At 39.4% G+C, this 12,043-nt stretch overlaps 1 protein-coding gene across 6 annotated transcripts in view; it reads right to left on the bottom strand.

Annotated features, from left to right (window-relative positions):
* Positions 1–12,043, bottom strand: part of SHANK2 (SH3 and multiple ankyrin repeat domains 2) — a 282,608-nt gene that overhangs the window by 209,239 nt on the left and 61,326 nt on the right. For all 6 annotated transcript variants that reach the window (XM_066187426.1, XM_066187431.1, XM_066187424.1 and 3 more), the window contains one exon: positions 9,506–9,572. In XM_066187426.1, coding sequence (XP_066043523.1) covers positions 9,506–9,572 — 67 coding nt within the window. The remainder of the gene's footprint in view (positions 1–9,505; positions 9,573–12,043) is intronic.

The raw sequence follows: 12,043 nt of genomic DNA, 5'->3' as shown, positions 1-12,043 counted from the left end.
CACAGATAATAAAATCTTAATGTTGTAAATCTTCAATAAACAGTTTGTTGTTTTCCTTCAGCAGGGATTTCACCCAATTAGAGCCACTTGGCTGGATAATAATTACTCTGCAACTTTTTCTGAATTAAGGTGGCATCATAATTCTGTCTTTTATGAACAATTACTTCAGCAACACTGCCTAGAAAATGGAAAACAAGCTTTTGGCTTCAAAATCTGAAATTATCAAGATGCATAGAATAGAAAAGTAAAAAAAATAAAAATCAAAGCAGAATGGAGATTTGCTAAGGAAACAACCTTGTTGGAAACCACAAAATCTCCCAGGCCACGAAGGGCATCCAGCAATGATATAAAGTTGGAGAAATAAAAATCTCCAAACACAAGCTCATTAAAAGGGAGAGAGAATGACAGAAAAGGTTCAAGCAGCATCATTAGGTTTTGATTCCCTAGAATCGTTGTCCAGTATCCTAAGGAGACCTGATTTAAATACTTGAAGTGTTTACTCTGAAAATGTCTTCCACAGTGTGACAAGACCTTGACTGCAAAAGCTGCATCTTACCCTGAACTCCACGGGAAAGACTCAGAGCCAGCCCAGGAGACTGAGATATAAATGGAGTGACAGCACCAGCGTGAAATATTGTGAGCAGTGTGAAACACAGTGTGAAATATTACACTCATTACAAAGCTCTGCCTGTCCCTTTATCAAGCCTCATCTATAATTTGACAACAAATTGCAGTGGAGGTATGACTGACACCAAAGAAAGCTCCGAGCATCAGCTAGTTAGTAACCTCTTAGTGCACTGACCTTTCCTCTGTACCCTGCCCATGGGCAGCTCCCACAACACAGACTCCTTCTCTTGCACCCTTTCCTAAGTCTTTCCTCTGCAGGACCAGCTAGCTCCTTCCTATCCCTTACATGACCACCTAACCCTGTTTGTCCCCTGTAGAGCATCTTGCATGATCTATCCCTTGTAGCACTGCTTGACCCTTCCTCCTCACTGCATGGCCAGCAGACTCCAACTGACCCTTGAGCAGCCAACCCACTTTTGTAACATCCATGCCGCTTGGACCAAGCCTGTGAGCTCAGTAAGGGCAAGGCTGTTCCCACTCTTTGGCAGTCAATACAGCTGCAATTCATCGGGGGAGATTGCCTTCAGTGCTATCCCTATTCTCTTACAATCCGTCCTCCCACAAACAAACAGGCTTCTGGGATGACACTATTGCCTTTTAAAGAGGCTCAGTATTACCAGATCAATTTTCAAAAAGCTGTGACAGTAGTACCTTGTTATTAAAATCAGAGTATTCATAAGGCATTAAAACAAATTTCTTCAGTGAAGCTTCACTTCTTAAATTGTCAAACCATTGTACATTGAACAGAAAACAACAGTAAATTCCTTTCTTCATTTCTAGAACTTCATTCTATATTTCTTCTTCATTTCTATAAATAATGGAGTTTGACTGAAAACTGCTATGCTGAGCTGTTAAAAGTGATGTCAGTATAAATTCAGCATAATAGAAAGAGGAGTTGTAAGTAAGAGAGACAATGTAATGTAAAGTAAATAAATGCAAACAGAGATTAGCAATTATATAGTCCAATATTAGCAATTGAATAGTCCAACTTAACCCTTTTCAAGTTTATTTGAAGCAATCTAAAAGTGAGATAGTAGCCTTGAAATCATGCAAATATTTAGTTTTATATTCATAGGAAGGTTTTTTAAAACACAAATATTTGTTTCATACAATTGGAAAATTAATAAAATTACATCTGTATTTGGAGGGCTTTCCTCATCCAGATCCATTTGTTCCCTGGATGTTTCTCCCTTCCCCAAATGGGAATTATATTGAACATAATTTTTTCCCATAAAGTAATGCTGGCACATAAAAATTCACATACTCACAAGTTACAAACCCAATCCTGTGCCATCAGCCTTAATTTTGTGGTCTACTTTTAGCCTAATTACAGAAAGGAAATTATTTGGTGCATAAAGAGATTTGTGATGAAGTGCTCAGCATAAGGACCTACATTAAACTCAGAGTTCCGTGGGGTTTTATTTTTCCTTCTCTTCCCTTTTTTCTTTTGGGGTTTTTGGAATTTTGGGGTGGGTTTGGGGGTTTTTTGGTGAGGGGTTTGTTTGCTAGGATTTTTAATTCATCTCTGCATTTACAATGGGAAACACAGGAATTTTCTTCAGGAATCATTCCTGACTATTTTTAACAATCTCTATTTTGCCTTTTTTTTTTTTTTCTTAACCTAGCATTTATTTCATGTGCTTTCATCTATTTTTCCTGTGTTCTCACCATTGTAAATGGAAGGAATAGAGAGCCCTGGGAGCCTGCACACATCTCTTTCCCCACTTGTCCTACCTCTATTTTTGACCTGGCTCCACTGTTCCTCTGTTAGAAATCCCACGTGGCATTTGACACAATCTTAGAGAGCTCTTGAGGCTCGTGTGGAAAAAATGATTTAAAGAAAACACATTAACTTTTGAGGAATACCAGAACTCTCTGGGAGCCTCTTCAAACAGTAGCATCCTTTACTGGGCAGCCTGATACCTCAGAGCTGCACTGACACATCCCTTATCTCAGAAACGGTTGGTCTCCTCATATCCTAATACTGGTGTGGCCATCCAAACCACACTGTTTCATTACACTGAGACCTAGATATATATAGATACATGATATCATGATTGATCACATACTTCCAATGGGCACAGCCTCTTTAAAAAGGCACAATTACAGCAGATTTAGGGATACTGATTTTAGTGGAGCCCGAGAAAAGTTAGCAGAGGGTGCCTCAGATAATGCTGATCAAACTGCAGTAGAAATAAACCCCACCATAAACATGGTGCTTTCCTATATCTGATTTAAACATCAGAGTTTTTCCTCTCCAATATTTCAGCTCTGAGTTGCTCAGGAAGGAAAATGTGGCACTGACACAGCACAGTTCAGGAGTCTCAGCCACACTCACCGCCCAGTTGCAGCAGCCAGTGATTTAAGAAACAATATATGCCTGTTCAAAGAAGGGGTGATCAACTCCAGAACAACTAAAACAAAATGATCCAGCCCCATCAGATCACAAGACCAGAACACAGTTTTCCAAATCCCCTTTACAGTATTGCAGGTTTTCAACAAGGCAGAATGTTTTGCCTGGTTCTAATCCAGTTCAAACAGGAGTCAGTTAATATAAAAGCTGCAATCTGCACTGTGAGAAGGTCAGACAGCACGATCACATAAACCCCTTCCAGTTCTGTGATCTATGACCTATAAAACCAAATCAGAGGTGGCTGAACAAATTTCAGGTCACAGGTAAACTCAAAAGTACTATTTTCTTTTTACATCCCCTCAGCCAAATGCAACTCCTTAACGAATTCTAGCAGCTTCCCTTGTGTCCCAAATACATCCTGGTGTAGGATCAGGCACCAGGCTGAATCAGAAAGCAGATTCCTGAGGGATGGGTCATCTGCTGACCATTTCCAGTGCCTCCAAGGGGAGCTACAGGGGTCAGAAGGATCCAGCCACCAGGCTGAACAACACTGGGAATTTCACTCACAGGGAGTAATTGAAAATCATGATTGGAAGTTTCTAGTTTGGCTGAAATATTAGTTCAGAATTGCAGCATTTGAGGAGTTTGGGGTACTTGCCCTGCTCTCTGCTCCCAACTTGACCTTTGGCCTGCATATTGAACTCATCGGCATTACACTTTTATGGATTTCACCAGAATTTTGAGGACAGTATAATCCACTAAATTATCTTTTGTAAAGCAAGAAATTAATCTTATTCATTTGATAACCTGTTTGGTATACAAAAGTACATTCCATTTTTGTCCCCATCAGAGCCACTGACCCTGGCATCCTTGAATCACTTATTCTATTTGTTTTTTCTGGCTTCTTCCTTTTTTTTAATTCCATGACTGACTTGGACTAGCTCTGTACAAGGCCTCTGATTTTACTCCCCTGTACAGTCCCCCAGTGGGGGCAAGACAGTGAAAGCTATTTGTAAAAAAAAAAAAAAAAAAACACCAAAGGCAAAAAAGCCCCTACTGGTGAAAGGATCATGTCTTAGAGCAGCCAAAACCCTTGAGGGGTTGGGAAAGGTTTCTGACCCGCCTCTGAGGAAACAGCCCTGATGACAGGAATGCTGCCAAAAACAGCATAGTTGCAACTGCTGGATACAATGGTCCCAGCCTGGAAGGTGCAGAGAAAGTGAGAGACATTTCTGCTGAGGAGGAGCCAGTGGACAGGCAGCTGGCTGGAAGCCAGATTTGGGGGAGGTGGGAGCTGCAAGCCCTGGAAACGCTTCCAGCCGTTTGGATCTGGGCGTAAAGACTGGGGCAACGCTCAAACACAGAGCAATTCCCCCCCCACCCCTTCCTTTCCCCTGCCGCCCTCCTGGGCAACTCCAGGGGATGTGCCAGCATGACCTGCAGCCACTGCTCAGCCCAGAGCTCTGCCTGAGACCAAAAGTAGCTCAAGGGCACTGGAAGCAGCCTGGGATCCCTCCAGTGGGTTATTTTTGGCTCAAGTGCCAGGCCCTTCTGGTTCAGTCTGTAAAATAAACCCTAGGAGGAGTAGCTGTGGCAGTCAGTGCCTACCTGGCAGGTGGCAAGGACACGCTGCAGGCTGGTTTCCAAAACCAGGCCAGAGCATTCTGCAATCAGCTGTACTTACAGCAGCACTTACACATGGCACCAGCTCTCTCCTCGCCTTCCTGCTCAGAATTTCAAGTAAGCCTCAGAAATGGCCACACACCGCAGAATTTACACGCCTCAGCCTGCAGCCCTTGTTATATGCACAGAATACACCCAAGTTCAAAGGCCAAGAGCAACCAGCTTCTGAAAATGAAGTTTAAACTTTGGAATAAAGCAAATTACTGTACGATTTTGCACCAGTGCACACACAGAAATAACCGACTTGTGATCAAAGGGAAAAGGAAAACCACAGTAAGTTTTTCAAGCTCTGCCCTACATTTCAGTATGTAATTACATTAACACACAGTACCCAGTTTTCCAATTTGTTTGCTGCCACATAGCAAGACTGAGTACAGGAAATTCTATTTCTTGCAACCATTCAGAGGGAAACAGAGAAATAATAGGAACAGATTTATTTCATACCAACCAGTATTTGTTTGCTTGTAACCCAGCCTAAACATCATTAATGCAAAAGTATCTTTTTCTATGGACACAGGAAATAATTATTCGTTTAGCGCAGATATTTGAAAGAAATTGCAAAAGGAACACAGGATTATGATATCCTACCACACAATATGCATTTAAAATGTGGGAAATTCACATCTTGGTGATTTTGCCATCCAGATTACACAGATATCATCCTTTTTCCACGTTAAATGCTGACTAACATTTGAAACCAGTAATGTTACTCCCAAATGACAACTGCACAGGGCTACAATAGATGTTTCTGTCCCTTTTGCTTCTATTAAATGACAAGTGATAAAAATAGAACAAGTCACTGCACGCTGCCGACAGTTTTGTAGATTTTCCTTTTGCTTTGCTGCCTTTTCCTCTTTCTGCTGTTATCTGTCTCAATCTGATTTCCCCCAGCTTGAGGAGTATTCTGCAGGCATTTGATTGATGAAAATCAAACTTACTGAACCGTTCCCCAAACCCAAATAAATAAGTAAACAAACAGAATATTCCTTGGGCAGGCCAGTGTTTAATACCAACACTTGCAACTGAAAAACCAGGATTGCTGACCTCAATCACTCTCATCTAATTAAAACAAAATTAGTTAGAAAAGCAATCCTACCCACAAACCAGCTAATATCCTCGTGTTCTGAAATACCTGTTCGGCTTATTCTGCAATAAAATACATGCTCCTTTTGTTTACAGTCACAATGCCAGTTTAAAAAACCCACATTTTTACTCATACCCAAAAAATGTTCAATTTGAAAGCAATTTCTCTGTGTGGAATACATCTACAGACTGTATTAGCAGATTTTCAAAATTATCAAAATAAAAACACCCATGTGAAGGCACAGACAAACCATCACACACACACATCTCTCTGCATAATTATAGAGGAATACAGGAACTCTGACTTGAAGCCTAGCAACAGTATCCAAGTATTAGTTAGTCTGCTAATCAACTACCAAAAACTCGCACACCAGCTCAATGTGCTTCATTTTCCTAAAGCAAACAAAAAACCAGACAAAAGAATCCTATCACTCCTAGCTCCAGAGCTGCTGAAGGACAAGATGCACAATAGAAAACAAACCTTGTTCACTTGAAGAAGAACAACCCATGTCATTTAGTCCGTCTGAAAATTCATCCCATCACAAAGAACCAAGGCAAAAGAGAGATTTAAAAATAGGTTATCCAAACCAAAGGATTATCAGCTTGCAACATACTTAATATCTGCATATCTGTATCTAATGAAAGCTTCAAAATTCTTAACATATATGATTGGGTTTTGTACCTCCATCCTATAGAAGCCATAGTAAATTCTGTACAGCAAATGCTTCCTAAATCTGCTGTGTTCATTTACTCACAGACAGCTGCAGGCTGGATGAAAACAATCAGGGATTAACTTTTCTATTCATCACATCTTTTAATCCATTACATTCTCTTAGTTTGCAATAAATAAAGGCATAAAGTTAAATAAATCGTATACGTGCAATGGCTAGTCAAGAAAAAAAGTTTTAAACTGACACTATTATGATTTTCATTAGTTTTTTAATGGTGTGCAACTGCTATAAATCAGGGGTGTGTGCAAGGTCTTCCTCCAGCAGAAAAGAAGATGCAACAATAGTCACTGAGCTGGGATACCCTTCTAAAATAATCAATAATTAAAAATATCCAAAATAACGAGTAATTAAAATAAGCTATTCTGGTGCTGTCATCATCCCTCAAAAAAACTAATTTGGGGGCATGATGAATTGAAATAATCTGGGAAGCCACACTAAGCATTTCATACTGCTTGTAAAACAAGTTTCTAAGTACCTTATGGTAATAGGGTTTCTTGCTTTATGAAAAATACTATTGTAATTTGTTTTAAATAGGATTACTTTTGAAATGATATGGCAATTTCCATTCACCTTTCAAACATCTGCCAAGAAAACAAAAGGGATTCCCTCACAAAAGACACAAATACAAGGAAATCTGGATCTTGTTTTTAGTCCTTTATGGGTATCTCTTTTTTCTGTCCTTGGATTCCTTTATCTTTTCTGTTTGATTCAGTCTTACAGAACTGCCTCAGCCCAGTCTGGAGTAAGAAATTCCCTGGTGGAATCAGCCAGGTGGGTTTTTTTGGACTAAAGCCACAGGAGTCCCTTGCAAGGCTTCTTCTTTACAGGTTTGTTCACATTACTCCACGGGACATAATTCTTTCCTTTTTTGGCTCTAAAATTATTTTTTATATATATTTTTCTTCTTTTTCCAGAACAGCTGAAAGTCCTATGATTATTGCAAAGAAGCTTATTTTATATATGCCTAATTTTCACATCTGTCTGATGTAAGTGCTTTACAATTAAATTAAACAAGGAAGAACAATCTCAGTGGGATTTGATCTGTAGGACAAAGATTTAGTGGCTCTGCTGTAAATCAGAATTTTCTACTTCTGAAGCAGATTCTAAAATAATTACAAAGTGCAAAGAGATTGGGATTACTAAATGAACTTAAAATAATAACAAAGTTCAATGAACTGGTTCAGTATCAAACTTCAGAATCTAACCAAAAAGACACTTTCTGAGAGATGAGTGATTAAAAATTTTTCAAGAGACTTGAGTGTATGAATTGTCCTCATCTTCCTGAGGATACTTCCCAAGCTCTTTACTATTCCTTCCCCCTCTGCTGCCTCTAAGGAGGTGCATTACTCAAATGATAAATGTTGGAATACATCCAAAACTACAGGAACACAGTGGATAACCAGACAAGCATGAGAAGCAAAAGCCAACTTGCTGAAGCTGAAATGCTGACATCACTCTGCACATTCATCATCACAGAAGCTCTCAGGCTTTCTGCTCAGGATTTGGTTCTTTGATTTACTCTTCTTTTTTTTTTCTTTTTTTTTTTTTTTTTTCCCCCCCCACTGGGAGACACTCCAAATACGGACATTTCAACAACTTCATTTTTCATAAGTAATAAAACTTAAAGGACAAATGTCCAGCTCAATTAAATTAGGTGGGAGAAAACAACGTAATGTTTACTCTTTAAGACAAATCTATTAATTTAAATAGTCATGCTCAATTCACCATCTTGCAAAAATTGCAAGTGAATAAAGGAAGTACCAATATTTCTATTTTTCTGTCACAAAAATGAAGGCATCAGAAATATTCAGAGAATCTTCCCATAGAAAGTATTTTCTAAGCATTTTTCTAGAAATCACCAAATCCTACAAGTCAGAAAAAAAAAAAGAAGCATTACCCATATGTAAATATAAACAACAATAAGATGCTTGACCTAATAAGAATAACATGTTTATTTTTAATTCATGTTTTACAGATTAATAATAAATATGGAAGGATAAGGAATTCTTACATGGAAAGGAACTATCCTGTTATCCCAGGGAAAAAAGACTTTCCAGATTGTCTCTGAGGTTTTATGCAGAAGTTACGACTTTGGTGCATTTTGCCCTCAGTTTTCTCAGTGCACACTGCAAGAGCTGAAAGTGCTACAAGAACTCACATTACCACAGAACTTTCAACCATATCCCTGCAGATCATATGCAACCAGGAAGGGAAAGGGAAAGTAGTCCTTAATCCACATCCTTAGTTCTCTATTTCACGTGAGCTGGCCTAATTTCCCATATAAATGAAACACTCAAATCAGAGATTTGCCTCGCTCAGTTAAATCAGTGCAGGCGACTACACAGAGCCTCCTGCTGCAAAAGAAATGCCTTTTTTTGTTCAGCTTCAGGATGTTTCTGTGGTACTTTAATTAACTTCAATTAAAGCATTTTAACCCATTTTATTAAACTGTATTAGGCATCGCTTGTATCAAACTGGCTTTTATTTTAGTGGCAAATCTCTATCTAAAAAGATCTTGAAAGAGCCTCCAGGTTTTTTTGTCAGGGGCCCTTGAGGCCTGTCACTACCCTTAATCTCACCAAACTCAGTGAGAGGGAATGCTTTCATGGATATGAGGAGATGGCTTCTGCTGTATATTCATTTAATTATAGAGAAGCATCTTTCTCCATTTTCATCTTCTGATCAATTATTCCCATTTGAGAGCAGCTCTAGGCGAGGCCAAAACAACCTGCAAGAGCCAATCTGGCTCTTCCAGGTAGGTGGATGTGTATTTAGTCTATTACAAACTGACTGATTTATACTTAGAAAGCACCTACACTTATCACATTTTCTTTTTCAGAGTATATTTTTGAAAACGTTTCAGCTTTTTCCCCATCTTCATTTTTTTAAGAGAGTTACTTTTCAAACCTCCCTGAAAAGTCACCAGCCCTGTGGTTGTATCTCACACAGAATCAGTTTTAACATCTTTGCAGAATCCTGGCACAAACAAGCAAAACTTATTTTCAGCGTCTGTAAATATTTTGCTTACCAATATCAGCTTCCCTGTGGTTCTTGATGTATTCAGCAAGCTCAAAATTTCCCGCTATTATAGCCACCTAAAGGATTGTAAAACAGGCACAATTAATATGTTGTCATCACTTGCTAAGAAGGAAAACATGTCACATCGCTGCCATTCATCAGGCAAACATCTTTTCACTTCACAAAGTGGAGTGATTCTGTTACTTTCATTCTGCAATACATATCTGAAACACCAGCAAGAAATGAGATCTTAATCTGTTTGTGAGGGCACTGCCAGTCCCCCAGCTGCCCATTTCCCAGGAATGCTGCCATGGTGGCAATCTCCGGAGGCTGCTGGAAGAGCTGCTGCTCTTCACCTGGTGGCAGTCCAAGGCAGCAGTGAACATTAAGCACAGCATCTCCAAAGCTCTGGGAGCTGGATGGGTGTGTGGGGAATGCTGCAGTAGAGACAATGAAGGTATTATCTCCCTTTAATTGCTCCTGCCTTGCTCCTTACCTGAGCAATAAAAACAGGAGCTGAAATGCAGAGTATATGAGAAAACCAGGACCAAGAGCTACCAGTATTCAGGTACCACTAAGGCACCAAAAAACACACTGAAAGAGAGACTTATACATGCATATGTATAGCGTTGAAAACGTCTAAATACATCGAGTTCTAAAATAACAATTTTCTTTTTCATTTATTTCCTGGTTGTTGAACACAGATCTGAATTCTGATATAAATGGACTTAAAAAGAAAACCATCTCCAAGAGGTGTGAGGGAAGCAATTCAATTTCGCCATTGCTGACTTCTCCCTTTTTCTTCTTCTTCTCTTTTTGCCCTGAATATCACGGATTTCTATTTTCTGGCCCCATTTTGCAGCTCTGACAGATCCTGTTCTCTAATGGCAGTGGCTTTCCTGATGTATGTGCAAGGCATAAGCTGGGCTCACGTATCTCACAGATACTTCTGCATCTACAGGGTGCAGGTTAAAAAAAAAAAAATCTTACTTTAGGATTCTCTTGGATATAGGACTATATCCAAGAGAGTCCAACATGAGAAATTATTAAAAACCCAATGCAGATTTCTGAGCTGATGACCAAAATAAATGATTTGCTGCTTTGTGCCTCTCCAAGTATGAAGAATGATGAAAAGGAAGACCTAAATGCTGAAATGGTCTTGGGGAATGTATGAAGTACAGTTAATGTCAGCAGTATCTTTGAATGTTACAAGCATTTGATCTTATTTCTGAACTCTGCCTAAGAAATCAAATGAACAATTTTATTTACCAGTAATTAAAACAAACTAATAGAGAAATCCCTGAAACTGAAGACTTTACACCCAAGCATTGGCTGCCCAATCCCTGGCAGTGTCCAAGGCCAGGTTGGATGGGGCTTGGAGCAACCTGGGATAGTGGAAGGTTTCCCTGCCCAAGGCAAGGAGTGGATCTGAGTGACTTTAAGGTCCCTCCCAACCCAAACCATTCTGGGATTCTGTGATCAGGGAGATTGGACACAAGCAGGCTGATGCACTGACACCTCAACACCATCTGAAACCATCCATTGGAAAATTACTATTTTAAACACTGGAAAGCCAAGCTTTATTCCAGAAGCCCCTCAAGAGAGAAACAGCTTATCATCATGGATAACACATGAGAATCTGGCCCCCCAGCCTCCTCTGTACAGCCCTGAAGTGCAGCTCATGATTCTCCCCAGCAAACAGCACTAGGAAAGCAACAGCAGAGCCGTACAAATCCTCTCTCTTCAACTTCCAGCTTGGCTGGCTCCAGGTTCATAACAGCAACATTTGTGTGCAGCTCTGAGGTTTTCTCTATATTGTAAGCAAGTGATAATAAATCTCTCTGATATTACCCCTAATTAGCAGTAAAATCCCAACAAGGGGGAAAATTCAGCATTGACAAGCAGCTTGCTAGACAGCAGCCATGGTACTCAAATGAAAGAATTTTTGATACTGAGCAGATTTTAAACCTCAAGTATAAACATGCTCTTCAAGTGATAAAGACATTACTTGGAAAAAAAAAATATTTCCAGATAACTAAGAGACAGCTTGACAGGGAATTGTTCCCATATTTGCTTCTGAACCAAGCAGTAGATTCAGCAAGCTCAAGGAACCCTTTTTCTCGATTTAATTCACTTCGATGCACTAAAAACAGTATGTAAAATCCTTACAGCAAAATGAACGAAGGATATGTTAAGATCTAAGGAAAGCAAGGAAAAGTTAAAAAGTACAAATATTTCTTGGCATAACATCAATGCACTTCACTTGAATTTGATGGGTAAAATGTGTGGGAGAAAGTGAAGTCAGAGCAAAATCGGAAAGACACAAAATTATTCTCATTCAATTTGTACAGTTGCAAACCACAAAGCATGGCAACCTCAGCCCTTCTTCCATGCAAACATGTCTTAAACCAAAACTATAGCGAGTTCACGTGAAAATTTAAATGTGAATACATTAGGAAAAGTGAATGGTCTTCACAAGATCCAGAGCTGGAACCAAATGAAAGTGGTGGAAATTCTCTCCTTGATCAAGTACCTAAATCAGAGACTA

This window comes from Chamaea fasciata, unplaced genomic scaffold (assembly GCF_029207755.1).
Source record: "Chamaea fasciata isolate MVZ Bird 193981 ecotype frontalis unplaced genomic scaffold, bChaFas1.0.hap1 SCAF_7, whole genome shotgun sequence".
In the NCBI taxonomy this organism is placed as follows: domain Eukaryota; kingdom Metazoa; phylum Chordata; class Aves; order Passeriformes; family Sylviidae; genus Chamaea; species Chamaea fasciata.
Note: the sequence above shows the minus strand (reverse complement) of the source record. Positions and strands in the feature narration are given on the sequence as shown.